Source organism: Drosophila takahashii, chromosome 3L (genome assembly GCF_030179915.1).
Source record: "Drosophila takahashii strain IR98-3 E-12201 chromosome 3L, DtakHiC1v2, whole genome shotgun sequence".
Lineage (NCBI taxonomy): Eukaryota > Metazoa > Arthropoda > Insecta > Diptera > Drosophilidae > Drosophila > Drosophila takahashii.
In genome coordinates this window covers 12,074,538-12,094,150 of record NC_091680.1, presented here as the reverse complement: position 1 = coordinate 12,094,150, position 19,613 = coordinate 12,074,538, and the positions used below count along the sequence as shown (strand labels likewise).

The window sequence follows — 19,613 nt, the reverse complement described above, 5'->3', positions numbered from 1 at the left end:
GTTATATTTATAAATTGTGCTTGAATTTAATTTATTATAACATTTATAAATAATTATTTTGTTTACTGGTGCACTTTCCCACCACTTGCGATATTAAAAATACCACCAAAAAATACCGAAGCACCACAGCCGGTCACTCTGCCTCTCCGCCTATCGATAAGTCGATAATTGTTATAAAAAAATTTGTTATAGTCGCGGATTTTTTGTGTTTGGCGGTGTGCGAAAGTGAGATGGCTGCGGCATATGTTTAGCGTGTCCGAAAAATGTTTACAGTTAGCCCGCCCCTTGCGTAATTGAGCCCGTGTTGGTGTTGGTGGCCGCATCCCCCGCTCCGCGTCCGTGCAAATCTCGCCGCTCCGTTCGGATTCGATTCCCGTGTTGTACCGAGATTACTGCTACGTAATTGACATTCGGCGTTATCTCGACGCCGCCTTTAATTCACGCCCACCGCATCGACAGAAGCTATAGCCCCAGAATCGTCCAGCATTATCTTCGATCCCGCATTAACTCTAGGAATTGATAAATACACCCGCGTGTCCGTAGCTGTGTGTGTGTGTGATGTGCTAAACAGTCCGGCAAAGGAAAATTCACGGGTGAGCAGTAGTCACTGTGTTAATTACAGATTAATCTTAGTTAGTGATCAACAGACATAAGTTTAGATTCAGCATGGAAAGTGCAATCGACGGGCCCCCCATCCTACCACCCACCACCCACTCCCGATTTATTTATAGCGGGACATTTCCATGTGCGTGTGATTTTGACACCCGCTCACTTACATATATATACATACGTACAATCGCATACACAGATGCACACGTAACTACACTGATATTCAGCACGTTTTTATGCTATTTTCGATCGGCATACTTATAGTCATGAGTATGTTCTATACATAATTCAACGCAATTCCGAATGCCATTTCCATTCGCTATCTTCGGAGCCTAATTACGCAAAATCAGGGGAATTAGTAGTAGCAAACGGGCCAGAATGCTTATCGGCCAGTGGTGTGGTTAGAAAAAAGTTCTAGGGGGTTAGATTTTACCGTAACTACATGTGTCATATCATTTTATTATAATAGGTACTATTGATCAAGATAATATATTTACTTTAACGATACAGACTCAAAATTAATCAAGCCAAGTAATAAATCAAACAATAAATCACTTCAAATGATAAATAAAATTTGTGTTATATTTTTACATGCGTAATTATTCCTATTATGGTGCAAAACCATTTACATATATTTCCTAATCTCCATTTCAATCGGCTGCTATTATTATGGTCTCATATATTCTCAGATCCATTCCGGATGCGTAGACCCCCTTTGGTATTCGCCACTGTTATCGCCACTGACCCATATATCAGCATGTGTTTCTTTCGCACTTTTGGCTGCCTTCCACATAGCATTTTTCTGTTCAGAAGTGTAGGTGGGGGCATGAATCATAGATAATAACGCCGGTGGCCAGCAGAAGAATCCTTATCGGCCGAGAACTTTTCCATTTCTGCATTTCCCAACCGCCGCCAATCAATTATTCATGAGCCAGCACAATTTGCAAAAGTGATACTGCAAATGGGAATATGCAATATCAACCCCAACACCGCCTTGCAACCTGGCGCCGACCGACCACTCGATACGGAAAACAAACAATTCTCTACGATCATTTCGATGCCCCCAGATGAATTATTTATCGCTTATGGCCAGCCCTTCAACATCAGTTATGTGTCAGCGGTTGTACCGACTGAATATTAAAGCCCCAGTGCACGTAATTCAGCAGTCGACGAGCATGGCAAGGTCAGAGCCTCGTCCCGTCCGGATTCGATCCATTCGATCCAATCGTCGTGGATCCGTAACGTTCCATTTCGATTCCGACGTGATCGACCTCTGCAAAGTCTGGGCTTAAATGCTTCTATCCGCCCAGAACTTCGTTTTCATGTGGCCGTCACATGACCCGAGGTTTTTCATATCTCCCCAACGCAGAGTCCACTGAAATTTCACATCAAGCTTTGAGCTCACGATTTACTGGCTCACTGAAAAGGTAAAAATAAAAAAGATTATTCTGCGTATGTGTGTTTGCGTTCTTAGGTAGACACTTTGCAGGTTATTTGCCCGGAGTTTCAGGTATGAAATTAGTTTGCTCAGAGGCCAAGATAAAAGATAAATTCCTTGGCAGGTAGAGGCGGCGTATCTCATGTGTAGATGTGGATGTCTGCTTGAAATTTCAGGCCAAGCGAAACTGAAGATTGCGTCAGTATTTAGTAAATAAAGATATAAAGCGTGCGAGAAGTTTTACGAGTCAGTTCCCAGGTTTCGTTATATAGCGAAAATGTGATATTTAATAGTCCCCTGTCCAAGGTTCCCAACGTGGAGATATCATGTGAAATTTATTTCAATCGAGTGACTCATCAACATGGGGCCCCAATTATCATTTATCAAACTTGTACTTTGATCGATCGTGTGTGAAATTTTAGCTTTAATATGCCAGGGGTAATTTGATTCTGCGAACTAAACATAAAAGTGAATGGGTTGGAGGGAATTGGACTTTATGAAATGGAGATTGCATGCGAAATTTCATTATGTTAAGTCAGCAGCAACATTTTGTTGAATTTCACAACTTGCGAAATAAAACCCTCCCTTTTCAAATTTCAGCATGGAGATCTTATGCGAAAATCATTCGAGTGAGTCAGAACCTTGAAAAGTATATAAACATAAAGCGCACTGGGTTCCAGAAACATCGTGTTTATGAAACGGAGATTATATGTGAAATTTCATTATGTTGACTCAGCAACCAGTTTCCGGCATGTGTTGGAACTTGACAGCTTGCGAAATAAAACCCGCCCTTATAACATATCAGAATGGAGATCTTATGCGAAAAATATTTCGACTGATTCGATACCTTTTAGTGAATGTTTGTATATAAAGATTGGTATTTACAATAGTTATTTGCTGTATTTAAATTTCTGTCTAGACTTAAGTGAAATAAGATATCATGCGAAACACATTTTTCTTGACTCAGCAAAGAGAAGTGTACCGATCTTATGAGAATTTTTAGCGGATTTTGTCAGCACTTTTCATTGGAGATACCATGCGAAATTTGATGTCCGTATGTACCTAATTGAGTCAGCAGCAAGTTCAGTGACTTGCCGTCCAAATTATTACCACGAGGCCTCGAAATAAACCGACGTGTACAATTTTTGCTATGGAGATGTTATGCGAACTTCAATTGAGTCAGCGAAAAGTAAATGTACGATAAAGGGAATAGGAAAATAATGTAGGTACAGTAGGCGCTTGATAAGGTGACCAATATAACCAAATTAAGTAAGGGTTTTTCTCTATTTATGATTAACAAAATATTGAAAAGAGTAAATCAAAAAAAATTAGACAATTTCTATAGTTAATGTTCGTTTTGATATTCTCTGTACTATAATCTCTCTCATATCCTTTGATTCCTAAAATATTTTTGTTTATTAAATTTAATTTTTCATTGATATAATGCAACTGCTTTTCAAAAGCCCATAAACATCAATATACTTATAGTTTCCAAACAAAAATAGACCAACATTAGTGCTTAAGTAGTTTATTAAAAATTTTGCAAAAAAGTTCTTTAAACACCTAAAAAATAATGTTGCTGTTTTATAATCGATCTTGAGAATAGATATTTTAATAGGATTATGGTGGATATGCTACATTCACACCGATAGATCTTCTCATCTAATATAGTTTTTGAGCCAGTTAATTGACATGTTCATTTGATGATAGTAAAACTCAAATTAATCCTCTTGGTTCAAAAATCAAACTTAAAGTGCAGTCGTGGGGTTCTAATGTTCTCTTCGTTGTTCGCCATGGTCCGGAATCAGCCACGCCCCGTCAAGTTTGCACGCCTTCGATGTGGGCATGCTTTAATGTGGTCCCCAGTCGTACGTACATATGTACCTAGTATATCATATACTCACACTGACTGAAGCCCCCAATGAAACTGGCTTATAAATCGAACCGCAAGCGACGCGCGCCGCTCAGTTGCAAAGCGTTTGCAAAGTTCGTCGGTGGTTCGGAACGCGGATCGGTTTAGAAGTGTTAACCAAAGCGTTCTATTCGGTACGATTACCGTTGAAGTTATTTTTAAAAATTTTTAATAAATTTATTATTAATTTGGGGCCGAAGAAAGTGATTTAAATTGAGGATGACCCTCGTCTCCAAAAATACATCTATGTAGCATTGAAGGAATCATAAAAACGAGATCGTTAAACATTTTTCTCCCAGTGGTTTCATTAAAATCACGCGAACAGAATTTAAATGAGGCTTGATTACAAAAAAAAAATATGTAGTGAAAAACGAAACACAAACGAAACAGTCGGTAGTCAATGGCGGCAGCACTTGACCAATTGACTCAGTTTGCGGGATTGATTGGGAATATTGCCGATGAATTGTGTCTGATCTGATTTCGGGAATAATTTGTATGCAAATAATTTGCCTCGTTGATTGATTTTTATTGCCCTGAAATTAAGTTTCTGCCCTGGCAGTTTGGCAGTTAATTTCCTCAACAAGTGCGAACTTCAGCCTCAACCTTTAACACTTAAACCCTTGCCAAGGCGACGTGTGTCCTTGTCAATGCCACTGCCCGCCCACTTCCTGCGACCTTGAGGCCACCATCTACAATTTATGCAGCAACAATGACGTTTCTATTATTACCTATAGTGTGTTTCGGCTTTCCCTTTTATTAAGTCGATAACCAGCGCGCCGAACGCCGCCCACGTGTATCCGTACCCCCACTTCTCACCTGTGTCGTAAATTTTCGCCAAAGTTTTATCAATAAATTGGATTTCAATGCAGGACCGTTGAACTAACTGCCCAAGTAGTTGTGCCATTAATGCGCAATTGCAAAATTGTCTGAGTCCCACACAAAAACACACACTAAACAACAAAAACAACAAGTAGTTAGAGCCAACTATAATATCAAACAAATTTTCAGTTAGTGGGGGTTTGGGGAAAATTTCAAGTCCCGCCTGGCGAATTTCTTTTTTGGCGCGTGCCACTCGTAGTTTGCTCATCGAAGAAGCCGCATGGCATCGAATAATTTGGCTCCCGACTAGGAGCTGAAAACAGGTTGGCTGATAAGCCACATTTAGTAATTACCAGTGGGTTATCGTTATGTAATTTTTACGAGCTTACATTCTCTGATTTTGTGTAGTGTTATTACCAAATATTTTATACCAAAGCAGCTAAAGAATCAAACTTTTATTGTGAAGAAATGTGAGATTGTGATTTCAAAAGCAAATGTTCCGATAAGGAGTGGGAATTTTAAGGCTCTTAACTTAAGCCAATGTGGATTTGTTCGACTTTTCAAAGTGATAAAAGTGTGAATTCTTAAAAATAGGTATTAGGACTGCTTTAGATAAGTTAATTTAAATAATTTTAGTTTTGAAAATGGCGATAAAAATATTTAAAATTGATAAACTTCTTTGTGCACTAAAAAAGCTCATAAATAAATCATTTTCTTATAAATAATAAATTTATGTCAAAGTTGTATGTATCGAAGTACCGAAAACCGCAAATGTACCTGAGCTTAAAGTCAAATGATCAACTCAATGAAGTGATCTATATCCCCATTGCCAAACCAGAAGAACTCTTTGTTTATCAGAAACAACAAATGCATCAAAATCCCATCCCTTTTATGGCGATCTTGGGGCACCTGAAACCAGTCGGTTGTTTGGGCTGCCCGCTGTCCCATATTTGGAGGAGTCGATCCACCAACGAACGATCTTGAACTTCCGCTTTGGTCCGCTGACTATTTTGGTTATGCAATGGGCAAATGGCTTTTGTAAGTGGCTGCGATCGTTTCGGTTCTGAATTAATGAGTGTGGGATGGTAACAAGGGGGATGTCAGCTGTGGAACCCCATAAACGATTTTTAATCAAATAGAATTGTACTGTACTTGTTTTCGTTTTTGGCTAATCTCTTGCTGACTTTCTGCGTTCAATTCCAGATCAAAATAAGCGCGCCAATTGACGACTGACTGATTGACGGATATATAATGATCGTGGCAGATCGTGCTGGGCAGTAAACCGAAACGAGAGTCAGAGAGAGTCATTAGCAGAAGTCCCAGGAGTGGAAGAAAAAGGAGAACAAGTCGGGTCAATCTACAAAGATGGCTCGTCACATTATGGCCGTTTGCGTGGTGTGCCTACTCTGTGCACACCGCCTGCACTGCCAGGATCACATCGAGAGTCTATTGGGCCCGGCCGTTGGGCTGGCGATGACCCACAGCCAGGAGCAGTTGAACGCCCGCGTCTATACGAACCAGAGTCCCTCCAGTGAAACCACCGATCGGCGACAGCAGCAGCGATCCGCTTCTGGCGACGACGACACCCCCAACTACAGCACCAGCCCGCCAACGAGGAGACAAAAGCGCCATGCTGGCCACGACCACGGTCACAGTTCCAGCTCCGAGTCCCGTGTCCCGCAGATCACCCAGTACTATCTGGAGAAGCTAATGGTCCAGAACGAGCTGATGAACAGCAGCGGATTCGATGGTCTACTCCAGCAGCTCAGCCTCCACTCGCTGGCCAGTGGGGCAAGTGAAGGAACTGTAAGTTTATACTAATCTCACCTTATATAGCTGACTAAAACGTTATTCTCATTGCAGTGCGTGCCCACTAGTCGCCTCGTGCATCATGTCCAGCCTCACGATCATCACCACGACCACGAAGAGGAGAAGAACCATAATAACCTGCAGCTGAACAACTGTACGCTCAGCCAGAATGGCACCAACTCCAATGTTGTATGTGCACCCCACACACATCCCCTCAGCGAGGATGTTCAGAACTTCACGCTGAGTGAGAAGGACCTGCTCCATCTATGTCCCATCCTGCTGTACGAGCTGAAAGCACAGAGCGGTGGATGCATAGAACCGTCTGTCTTGTCGGATATCGACAGCACCGAAGAGCGGCTGGAGGAGGATAAGGAAAAGGATATATTCTACGGTGAGTTTTAGGCAACGTACTATATTCTTTTTTACTTATTTCTTTACTTATTTTCTAGTGTGGGTCTATGCCTTTATTTCCGTATTCGCCTGCGGCATCCTTGGCCTGGTGGGAGTGGCCATCATACCGTTCATGGGATCGCGGTATTACAAATACATCATCCAGTATCTGGTGTCGCTGGCCGTTGGAACGATGACCGGCGATGCCCTGCTGCACTTGATGCCTCATGTGAGTAGAGCTGATTACGCCGATGGTTTTTCCTCTACCGTGACTAATGCTTAATTCCCATTCGATAGTCTCTGGCAGGCCAGGACGAACGAGGCATGATCATGAAGGGGCTGGGCTGCCTGGGCGGCATCATCTTCTTTTATGTGACGGAGCATGCCCTCACCATGATCTCCGAGTGGCGCAAGAGCGTGGAGAAGAAGGAGACGAAGAAGCCGTCGAGGGCGAAAGTGATGCGGGATCCCGATTCGTCGGTGAACAACTCCGTGGCCGGCGACAAGATCTGCAAGCAGAAGTACAGCTCGTATCCGTATTGCTACGACGAGATCACGATGAACAACAAGCAGAGCGAGTGGATGCACCTGCCCGGCGATGGAGTGAACTCGGCGGCGGCGGGCGCTGGCGGGGATGCAGCCTCAGCCGCGGAGTTGCGCAACGGTGTGGGCGATCACGAGGGCTCCAACGACATGTCCGCCGCTGCCGAGTCCCTGCTGTCAACGCTGCACACGAATTGTGTGGAAATGAATCACCACAATCACCACAATCACAAGCACAACAGCCACCAGCAGAGTCAGGAGGGCCAGGATAACAACACCATTGTCACCGATCTGGACGGCAATGCGGTGTACGCCTCGACGAACAGTGCGAAGGATAAGGAGGGGCGCAACGATCATGTGACTGTCATCCTGCGGGAGCACGAGTCCTCGCATCACGGCCACAGTCATCGCCATGGTCATGTTCATTCGCCGCCGGAAACGCTGAGCGCTGTGGCCTGGATGATCATCATGGGCGACGGACTGCACAACTTTACAGATGGCATGGCCATTGGCGCCGCATTTGCGGAGAACATTGCCGGCGGCTTCTCCACCTCGCTGGCCGTCTTCTGTCACGAGTTGCCGCACGAGCTGGGCGACTTTGCCATCCTGATGAAGGCGGGCATGTCGGTGAAGTCGGCCGTCTACTACAATTTGCTGACGGGAGTCCTGAGCTTCATCGGCATGATCTTCGGCATCGCCTTTGGCCAGTCGCAGGAGGTGGCCAAGTGGATGTTTGCCGTGGCCGCGGGTCTGTTCATCTACATTGCCCTAGTCGATATGGTGAGTTGTCCTTCGATATGTTTCGTATTTTATTTACTTATTTATTGGTTTTAATTTATTACAGATGCCCGAGATCTCGGCCTCGCACAAATCGCTCGGCCAGTTCCTGCTGCAGATACTCGGCATGCTGAGCGGCGTGGGGATAATGCTGGTGATCGCCCTTTACGAGGGCGATCTGATGAGCGCGTTCGGCACGCCGGTGCATTAATCACATAACTGAAATTGTAACCAACCGCAGCGAATCTTGTAGCGTATTATGTGAATGGCAGCGAATAACTTGTGTGTATTAACTGCATTTTTCCGCCAGGCCTAGAGGACCTCTTGAATTATTATTTTTTGTATAATTTGATTAGATTGTTGTTTACCTTAGTCCACAGAGTTACACAGAACACAGCCACAGACACACAGCCGGTTGGCGCTTATCAACGCATTTGTTATCCAGTTTATGAAACACACAACCTCACACAACCACACACCCACACAAGCGACGCGATTCAGCAAACTCGTTTTAATTTCGTTCCTAATTTTGCTTTTGAACTGCGTTCGAATCGATTTCACACCCGATTAAATGTAAGATGTCTTGAAATTGCCTAGGTTAAAAAGTGATCTTGAATTTAGAAGAAACCAATTGAAAAGAAGCTCCAAAACGATCTGGTTCTGGATCCCGAAGTCCTCTAATAACTGATCTTATACACTGAAAAGAAGAGAAGAACCTAAAAATTACGATATAAATTGTAGAATATGTATACATACATATAGTTTTTGTATTTTGTAGTCTAGGGTGCGCACGTTTACTTTATGCGAGTTTAACATTCTAAACCCAGAATTAAGAGATGTCCACTGTTATGATTTCTGACAGTACTTAACGACTTGAACGCCTATAGTTTCCACTTTTGGAAATACACAACCAACCCATTTAAGCTTAATTTATTATCGTATTTGTAATAAATTTAAAAGATTATTCAATTGCACGCTCATGCATAATTTACATTTTCGCTACCCCGTAGCGCCTTCGTTTAATTATGATTTTGTAATAAACCAAGATAAAACCAATCCTTTTATTTTGTTCTTATTCGAGTTTTCGTTTTTTTTATGGCGCACACAACTAACACGAAAGTGATTGTGATTCAAAATGAGTAACTAACATTTGTAAAATGGTGCGACTTGCGGCACGATCGCCCTTAATGACTTCCCACACACACCGATCTGCACACGAAGCTATAACTTAAACTGAGCAACTAACAATATTTTGTAAAGCCCACACTATGTGCTACCGAGGCAGTAAAACCTATATTAATGCTAGCTGTAAGCTCTACGAAAACTACAAACAGGAAACCAAAAAATAAAGAAGTAAACATATATACACACACTGTGCTAAAGGAATTTTGGAGAAATGGATGTAATACTACTTTGGTGATATCACGCAAAAGGCAATTGAAACAACTAACGAAATAATTTTACAATAATGTATTGATAAACATGTTTGTATGTAAGTCGTGTAAGTGTGCACCAGCACATGCGAATGGCGCGTATTTTGCTACATTTCTGTTTATTTTGTAACGGAACGTAAACACTCTAAATTTTCCAAATAAATGTTTTTCCACCTCAACGTCATAAAGCAAATGGAGATAGCGAGAGCATTTGAATTGGGCGGGCTCGTGGGAAATCGATAGCAGATGCAATGATCGTTTGGAATATTTTTCGGTATATTTGAATACATAAACTCAGAGGGGTGAGAGAGAGAGAGGCTTGGATAGGGCTAAGCGGTGACTGCAACCGGCAGTGACTGCATTCGATTGTCTCCAAAAAACATCGATGATTTTTTGTCACATCTCTAAAACGTAAGGGCAAACGTAAGTGTAAGTTATACGTAAGTGTAAGTTATACGTAAGTGTAAGTTATACGTAAGTGTAAGTTATACGTAACAGCGGCTCTCCGTCATTTACTGAGAGAGGAGAGAGAGCGCGAGAGCACGGTCAGGATTTAGTGTTGCCACCCCACCAATGGATCCAATGGATCGGAACTTGGATAGGGCTAAGCGGTGACTGCGACCGGTGATGTGACTAAAACATCGATTGTCCCAAAACATCGACGTTTCCAAAATTGAATCGATGTGAAACTGTTTCCCCACTCTACTTAATACTGCAAAGATGCGGCCCACTTTCCTGGCCATTTTGTGCTTCCTGGCGTGGAATCCCTGCTCCGAGGCCACCGGCAACCTGAGTCCCGGCGCCGTGGGCGTGCACCGTCGCTTCGAGTACAAGTACTCGTTCAAGCCGCCCTATCTGGCCCAGAAAGACGGCACCGTGCCGTTTTGGGAGTACGGGGGAAGTGAGTACGAGTGGGGGGGGGGGGGACGCAGAACCACGTCAGTTGTTTTGGCCCACTCGCCGCCGCTCGCAGGTCATAAGTGCGAGCGAGACGGCGCGAGGCGGCCAAGTGTACACGCAGGCACTTTGTTTGGATTTTTGGTTTTCCGATTTGACGATTTGTTTCTATAGCCACAACTTGTTGCTCCTCCTTCCAGATGCCATCGCCAGTTCGGAAAGTGTGCGCGTGGCGCCATCGCTGCGCTCCCAGAAGGGCGCCATCTGGACGAAATCGCAGACGAACTTCGACTGGTGGGACGTGGAGATTGTGTTCCGGGTGACGGGACGTGGTCGCATCGGAGCCGATGGCCTGGCCTTCTGGTACACCACCGAGAAGGGCGACTACAATGGCCCCGTCTTTGGATCCTCCGACCGCTGGAACGGTCTGGCCATCATGTTCGATTCCTTCGACAACGACAACAAGCACAATAATCCCTACATCAGTGCCGTGCTCAACGACGGCACCAAGTTGTACGATCATGCCAACGATGGAACCACCCAGCTCCTGAGCGGCTGCCTCCGCGACTTCCGCAACAAGCCCTTCCCCACGCGGGCGCGGATTGAGTACTACAACAATGTGCTCACCGTGCTCATCCACAACGGGATGACGAACAACAACGATGACTACGAGCTGTGTCTGCGGGCGGATGGCGTGAATCTGCCCAAGAACGGCTACTTTGGCATCTCGGCCGCCACGGGCGGTCTGGCCGATGACCACGACGTGTTCCACTTCCTGACCACCTCGCTGCATGCCGCCGGCCAGGCGCAGGATCAGCTCAAGGTGGACAACCAGGAGAAGCTGACGCAGGAGTACAAGGAGTACCAGGACAAGCTGGAGAAGCAGAAGCTGGAGTACAAGAAGGAGCATCCCGACGAGGTGAGTGCCACGCAGGCAGCCCGTAAAGTCGGCTTATCTGTACGAGTGATAATCGACTTTTGCGTAATCCCTGTAGCACAAAGACGACGAGGACTGGGAGGAGTTCTACGAGTCGGAGAACCAGCGTGAGCTGCGTCAGATCTGGCAGGGTCAGAGCCAGATAGCCGACCATCTGCGGGAGCTGTCGCGCAAGGTGGACGAGATCATTGGCCGCCAGGAGACCACCTTGTCGCTGGTCTCGCGCAATGCCGGACAGGCTCTGCCTCCGCCCGCCCCCGCCGCCGGCGGAGTGCCACAGCAACAGCTGCCCGTTGGCGCCGTCAGCAGGACCGATGTCGATCTTCTGCTCACCAACCAGAACATGCTGCTCAGCTCCATTCGCGAGATCCGACAACTGGTCGGCGATATCAATGTGCGCACTGATAACATTCAAACGAATCAGAAGCACGCGCCCACAGCACAAATCCAATCCACCGGCTATGATGTGCAAACGCTCATCGCCGAGATGCGCGATGGCATGAACCAGGTCAAGCAGGGCATCACCCACGTGGGCCAGAGGTGAGGAATACGCTTAAAATGTTTTAGTCATTTCAAAAACCTGTTGTCAGCATTTTATTCAATTAACACGCATGGATCTCGATCTAGCCTAGGGCTAGCTTAGCTATCATCTGACTGATTTTAATATTATACCTAGTATTTTGTGTTTTTACGTGTTCATGTTTAACTCAATATTTGTAGAATTCCTGTACAATTTGTACAATTTAAGCCTATATATCAGTACAACTTTTGAGATTTTAATTGACTTTTATAAGAGTTTTTAAGCAGATTTAGAGATTTTTAAGCTATTTACGGTGCTACTGCTCATAAGGAATTGGAAAGGCTTATATTGTGACTTTTATTGTTATTATTATTAGACAGTTAAATTTAAAACTTGAATCCATGTAAATTAGCCTTATTTATATTCTGGTATAGGAAAGATTACGATAAAAATTTTATAGATTTAACGTTTCCTTAAATGTAGCCTTTATCGGAAGAAAAATTTTAGAGTGATGAGTTGGTTGTCTAATATTTTATTATAAAACTGTTAAACTAAACATTTGTTTTAAAAGCATTATATTAAGTTCTTAGCTTCCTTAATATGTGTACTGTTACTAAATATGATTTTCTCCTGCCTTTAAGATTGGGAGCGCCACAGGGAGCAGCGCAAGTGGCCAATTGTCCAACGGGCAACTGCGTTGGAGTCACATTGTTCCTAAGCATAACTGTTGTGCAATTGCTGCTAGTCTTTATCTACAATGTCTTCAAGTGAGTACTTATGAGCCTTTAATCCACGATCCCCTCAACTAACAATGTGTACAATTATTTCTTGCAGAAACCGCAGCGAAGCACAGGCGAAAAAGTTCTATTAGGCAAAATCGCGACTCTTTGGGATCGTAACGAGCAACAAACACACAAGCATACACCCACACAAAACTCGAGGAAACACATTCGCACACCTGACTAGGCAGCAACTAAATTTAGTTAAAATGAAAGATTTAAGACTTCTGCGTAGCATGCTCTACCATTACGTGAAACTGTTTGTTTTTTATAAAGCAGTCTGTTAAACAAGTCGGGTTCCGAATACAAATTCAAATCGTTACTTAATCGAAGAGAGAACAAGAAATTTGAACAATGAATAAGCCTCATGACAATGCCACGCAATACAAAATGAAGAAACCGTCGAAGAAGCCACAAGACAAACTTCCCCCTAGTAATAGCCAGCAGAAATGTTTCTTATTTCTTTAGCAAGTCAAGTCGAAAGTTTCACTTCATTCTCAACTCTGCATATCAAGTGTGCAGGCATTTCTATAAAACAAATAAAAATCAATCTACAAAAAAAAAAATCGAAAAAAAGAAACTATAAATGTATGAAAATTCCGTAAACTTAGCTAATTTGATAATATTGTGTATACTCTAGAGTCGAGTGGAGTCTTTTTAACTAGGCTCTCTGAAACTGAATTGGCAACATAAATCTTTTTTCCATTTTCAAGTGCTATGTAGTCAACAAAGCGAGTTAGCCAGCTTTTTTGTTATTTAGCCCGAAGGTGAATTTATTTAATAATTATGATGAACTGTCTCACTAAGTTTTTGTTTTGTTCGCATATCATTGGTGCGATGTAAGGAAGTTTTCTACTGAATAATTTTAATATACATACTGATAAATTATAAAAGAATGGAAGTGAAGTGTGTTTTTATATATGTTGTCCATTCCAGTCTCGATAGAAATGTCTAAACTGAAAATAAAAATCAATTTATAGAAAATCGCCACAAAAGTCTATCTATAACTGTCCAACTTTATCGCTTTACTGCGCTCTTTCATTTTATTTTTATACTCCCCCGAAAGCGATATTATTTTCGCTGATATCGACAGAGGAAAAACTTTATTTCTTGAAAAGTCCTCGTAAGCATAAATAGAATCCCTGACAGTTTCCCATCCTCATCCTCCCATCGATGACAATGCGGCAAAAATGGCGCCACTTGGTCGCCAACAGTGCGTGGAGGTGGGGCACGCGTTGGGTTTTGGTGAACTTTGGCCATAAAATGTAACTGCCATTGGTGGCATTGTGGGCAGGTCCTCTGTGGTCTGGGTTCCCATCCCACGACCAAAAAAAAATCCCAGGAAAACCCAGCCAAAGATAAATGGACAGAAGCCAACGGCAGTCACGGCCCATGTTATAAATTCACTCCGGGATCGGGGAAGGGGTTACATGTGGAGTCCCCAGGCTGGTAGTTCTGGTGTGTGGTTGGATGGTAGCTTCGCCTATGTGCTTCGGGTCCTATGTACTTTCAGTGCGCAGGAGCAAGACCAGTTTCAAAGGGTATTGGACGGGGGGTTTGAAAGGCTATTAACTGTTTGCAACAGCCAATCAGCTTGAAGCTCGCGAACAGAGAAAATGGTTTCATTTTGAGAGGGTTTTTACAGCAGAGATTGTCCGGTGCACTGTAACAAAACTTAGACTTGGGTATGGACTTTATTCATATAAGGAAATATTATTTTGTTATTCTTGGCTTAGTTATTAATTGTAGTTTAATAGTATTATAATTGGTTGCTCATTTAAACTTACTTTATTTAAATCTGTAAATTAGAAAATCACATTAAAAAATAGATATTTGTTCAATAAAGTGCAACAAACGGTTTAAACATTATACTTGAATGTACATTTATTTTAAATTTAGCAAAAAGTGATGTGGATCGTTAACTTTGTTTTTAGTTGGTGACAGGAATTCGTTTGGCTAGGAAACTCCATTTAACAGAATTAAGACAAAAAAACAGAAACAAAATTTACAAATTTATCGTTGTAGACAACAGTCTAAGGGCCGATTTCTCGTCCGTTTGTTAAATTTAAAGTAGGGTTAAAACCTTGAAATCGTATGGGAAATCAGAGGTTTAAGCCTACTTTAAATTTAACAGGCGAGAAAACGGCTCTAAGTAAAAGATTAATTAAATGTAGGTAACTATTATATATAAATCTTTGTGGCCACCGAATGTAAACTGGTGCATAATGAAAAAAAAAACCATTTTAAAATCAAAAATATGTATTTGTATGTTTATAAATACCCATTAGTTTAAATTTAAAGATTTTGTAACCTAGACAACTTGTCATAAATTTATATGGCTCTTTCAAGTAATTTATCCTTTCCAATCCATTTAACCATCCAGAGATCGTTTCGTTTCCACCCGAATCGTATCAAAATAGTAGCAATTTTAAAAGGATGCCAAAACTTTAATAATCCATATTGCATATTTACACATCTGTGGAATTTCAGAGCTCACCACAATCCATTAGTAAATGAAATTCATAAATCCCCCTCCAAATGTCCTTATTCCCTCCCTCCTCCAATCAGTTTGCAACATTTGCCAAACATTTGCGAAAAAAGGGGATATAAAATCAAAGTCAAAGTAGTTACCATGTAACGGGGTGGATCTGGCTGGCTGTATCGGTGCGATATATGTAGCTCTGGCTGTTGACAAATCCCCAGACCATGTCCTGAATATCCTTTGCGAGGAGGAGCAGCGGCAGCGTGACAAATGTTGCGCAAACAAATGGATTACATTGCTACGAGCAATCCCAATCCCAATCCCCGCCAGCCACAGCTACCCAAATGCCTCGCAATGAATCATAAATTTCCATAACTGTCATCCGATCTGGGCAGATTTCTTTTCATCGCCAGTCGCCGAAGAAAGCAAATTGGCCATCACCGGATTACGAACTTTGTTGCTAATCCGAAAATTGAAATTTGCTTAGTAATTTGCTAATGACCCGAACAAAGCTTAAGGGCCAAAAGGAAATTGATACAGACTCGTCTAAGAAATATTTATTTAATTTTACTTGATGCCACAAGTTTCGTTTGACAAATCTAAATATTTAAATTATTAAAAGAACATGTTATTGTAAATTCATGGAATATAAATTCAGAAGCCCGAAGTTTTAATACCTTTTCATATTTCACTATAGAAAATGTGATCAAGGTACACAAAAAATATTCGATTTTTAAAGGTTCATATTAATAGGATAAAAACCTCCGATCGGGGTTAAGTAAATAAAATTTAGAACAATGGTGGTAACTTTATAATTGTCCATAATAGTATTATTAATTTCGCATTTTATAAATTCGTCAGAATCATAGATCTGAAAGTATCCTAAAAATATTTCAAACGGAACTACTGAAGAATTTTAAATATATTTCATGTGTTTATCAAAACAACCCAAAGTCTTATACTTATTGGAACTAGGAAGCCAATGTTGATATCATATAATATATTTTCGCCACAATTTAGAAGGTGTAATAAACAACCAATATTGATTTCTGCCACTAACGATTTATTAAGTCATTATAGTTGATATTATTATTGTTATCAATTTGTTTATTTTGTACTTCCTCAAGCACTTATATTTCTATTTCACTGTCATTTTCTGGAATATTAGAGGTTTTAGTGGGAGGGTTGAGATAATCTTTTTACTTTATTCTTAAAGATAAATATTTCTTGCATCAATTAAATATCGTTCCATCTGCGCTTAAACGAATTTAAAAATCAGCAAGGGAAATTCGCCCCGTCCAAAGTGCAAGGACAATGGGAAAACTGCTCCTCGGATGCTGGATGTTTGTGCAACTGCTTTAGTTTCCCGATGCCATTAAGTCGCGGGTCGGGCGGATGACAAAGGATAGTCCATTAGACACAAGTCACAATTCCATTGAAGCGAGCTGGCAAATGGAGTCCCATTCAAAACCCCTCGTCCTATTTACTGGCCTGCATCCTGCGTCCTGCATTCCGAGTCCTGCACCCTTTGTGAATGTTTTTGCGAGCGAAACCAGAACAAAAGTCGGGCCTGGATAATATTTTGCGCTTTTTGGTATGACGAATCCACATGTCACACACGAATCGAATGGCCAAAGTCACCGCCTGCCCCCGGGAAAATGCAGAAAAATCCGGGAAAACCCCCTTCCCCTCATCCGTTTAGCGGGCAATCAAGCGTGTAGGGCAATTCAATAAGCCGGGAATGGATGGGGGTGCCACAAGTTTGGAGAACTTTATCAACACCCATGTCGGCATTAGTTTTGTTTACAAACTTTCCGTTGCCTTTTTGACAGTTCTTCTTTTGGGGTGGACTTTTCCTCATTGCGATTTCCCGGGGTGGATTTTTGCGGGGATTTTTATTTATGAGCACTTAAATCGAAGCGCAAACTGAAATTGCACACTGCACATCTACATAAATATGCAATTGCGGGCTTGTGAGAAAGTAGTCCCGCTGATAAATGATGAAAAAATAATAAATAAATACGGGATACATGTCGGCCCCCCCTTCTTGTTGTTATATGTGTTTTTTTTTTGGGTTTGTAACATCCCATCCCTCATGTAGCCGTCACCCCATCGCGGTCCTCAGATGACAGCTCCCGATAATGGTGACATCAATTTGAAACTCAATTGAGCTTGTTCCCAGCTCCTTGATAAATGCTGTGCTATCAGCGCCGTTTATCGTCCTCCGGTTTTGACTGGGTGCGACAAGTCAGCGAATTGGAAGCGCAATCGGACAGCCAACCCCCCAAGGTAAGGGGTTCTGGGCTCTATCTCCCTGCTCATCCAACATCCTCCTGCTCATCCCAATCCTTGATCTCTGGGGCGTTGCGAGCAGTTTACATGTTTAATGCTTGCTTAATTGCTGCCTCAGCCAGCGGGGCAGATCCTTTAGACAGGATAAGAAATCGTCTTCCAAATAGTGACATGTCAGCGGTCCCAAAAAAAATGGTTATATGAGGGAAAATTAAGTGAAGACAATTAAGCTGAAATGCAATCGTAAATGTTTTGCTGTACAATAGCATTTTGGTAAGAATAGAAAAGTCCTTAAGATAAGAATAAATATATGAACAGTTTTTATAAGTATGAAGAAGAATATTATTATGAATAGAAAATCAAAAATTTTTAAAGTGAGGAAACAATTACCTTTGCAGAACTATTTTTAACATATCTTACTTTATAGCACTGTGGTATTTAAGCATTTTAACTTCATAAGCAACTAAAGAACGTATTTCTGATAAGATATTAAGTTTTTAACCAGAAAAACCATCGATTGATCTTAGGGGCTCTAATTTAGTGTCTATTTACTTGGATAGAATCGAAACTTTTGCGATATTACTTCATACAAGATCCAAGATATAAACAAAATGCAATACAAATTTCAATTAAATGCAGTCAATAAAAGTTTTAGTGCCTTGAAATGTCAATAAATGCCTTAAATGAATCGAACTTTTAACAAGTTCATTGCACCACCTCCTCCACTTGACACCCCTGACTCCAAACTATATTCCAAATCCCGGACGCCTCGGATTCGAGCTCAACCTCAACATGTCCATTAGGCCATGTCGGTGCATGGCCTCGCCTGGATAAATAGACTGTTGAGTCATTAAACAATTTACGCAGCCATAAATTTACGCAATTTACTTAGTGCGCAAACACACATCCCGCAGGATGCCGAATGTCCTGGACTGGGCAATAAAAAATACCCCTGTTCGGGGCTGGGATCGAGAGACATTAACACATCTGGCCAGATACAAAGTGCCGGGCCGTCCGCCTGAGCGATTAACTTTTTGCATCCTTCACGCTCCGCTGGGCGAGTTAACCCGACATCTCATCTTCATCGTCATCATCTCCTGGCGCAAGGACATCGCCCACGCGCCGCTTGTTTGCATTTTTATTGCCCCACGCTGGGTGTGCAGGATGTAGATTTTCAGGATTGCCGCCGCTGCTGGCAGAAAATTTTAATGAAATCGTCATCAATTAAAATTTGCTCTCTTCCATGTCCTTGCCTCCAGACGACAGTGACAATGACAATGACACGGCACAACATCCACTCACGCTTTTGATTTCACTTGGAGAAAAATGTAGATTACATTTCATTTACAATTTAATAGCGAACAACTGGACATTCGACTTAGAAAAAATTAAATTAGAATCATAATCATGACTCAAGATAATGCAGATGGATTAAGAGCGAAGTAAAAGCTTGAAATTAATGATCGGGGTCACCAATCTGTAACTTTATCTGACAATTAATGGGCTGAATAAATTAAAGAGATTTCTATATTTTACAGATATCTAAAGAAAAACAAGTAATACCATTGCTAGCAATGAATTGAGAATGAAAAAAAAAAACTTTGAAATTAATAATCGCGGTCACCAATCTATAACATTATCTGACAATTACTTGGCTAAATAAATTGACAAGATTTCTATATTTTTTATATAATTATAATTAAAGAAGAAGAAGTAATTCCTCATGTTTGTTGGCCATGAAAAGATAGTCAAATAAAACCTTAAAACTAATGATCGGGGTCACCATGCTACAACTTTTGCTTATAATAACTTGCTTGAATATATTAAAGATATTCTATATTCCGAATATATTTAAAAAGAAACAAGTAATGCCACATGATTGCTAACAATAAATTGAGAACGAAAAAACCTTGAAATTAATAATCGGGGTCACCAATCTGTAACTTTAGCTGATAATAACTTGTTTTTTTGCGGAA

The 19,613-nt window shown here is 41.8% G+C and overlaps 2 protein-coding genes across 3 annotated transcripts; both read left to right on the top strand.

Moving 5' to 3' along the window:
- Positions 1-173: 173 nt before the first annotated feature.
- foi (solute carrier family 39 fear-of-intimacy) lies at positions 174-9,661 on the top strand. Of its 2 annotated transcripts, none has more exons than XM_017136964.3 (6): positions 174-593; positions 5,982-6,584; positions 6,642-6,978; positions 7,037-7,206; positions 7,275-8,300; positions 8,365-9,661. In XM_017136964.3, the coding sequence occupies exons 2-6, from the start codon at positions 6,144-6,146 to the stop codon at positions 8,506-8,508; spliced, it is 2,118 nt and encodes a 705-aa protein (XP_016992453.2). In that variant the 5' UTR covers positions 174-593; positions 5,982-6,143; the 3' UTR covers positions 8,509-9,661. The 2 variants fall into 2 exon arrangements, with proteins under 2 accessions (XP_016992453.2, XP_070070507.1); XM_070214406.1 differs by lacking the exon at positions 174-593 and adding an exon at positions 3,954-4,093.
- A 743-nt stretch (positions 9,662-10,404) lies between these two features.
- On the top strand, positions 10,405-13,514 carry ergic53 (protein ERGIC-53). The gene is made up of 5 exons (XM_017136966.3): positions 10,405-10,631; positions 10,828-11,546; positions 11,623-12,104; positions 12,726-12,851; positions 12,919-13,514. The coding sequence occupies exons 1-5, from the start codon at positions 10,451-10,453 to the stop codon at positions 12,953-12,955; spliced, it is 1,545 nt and encodes a 514-aa protein (XP_016992455.1). The 5' UTR covers positions 10,405-10,450; the 3' UTR covers positions 12,956-13,514.
- Positions 13,515-19,613: the final 6,099 nt, after the last annotated feature.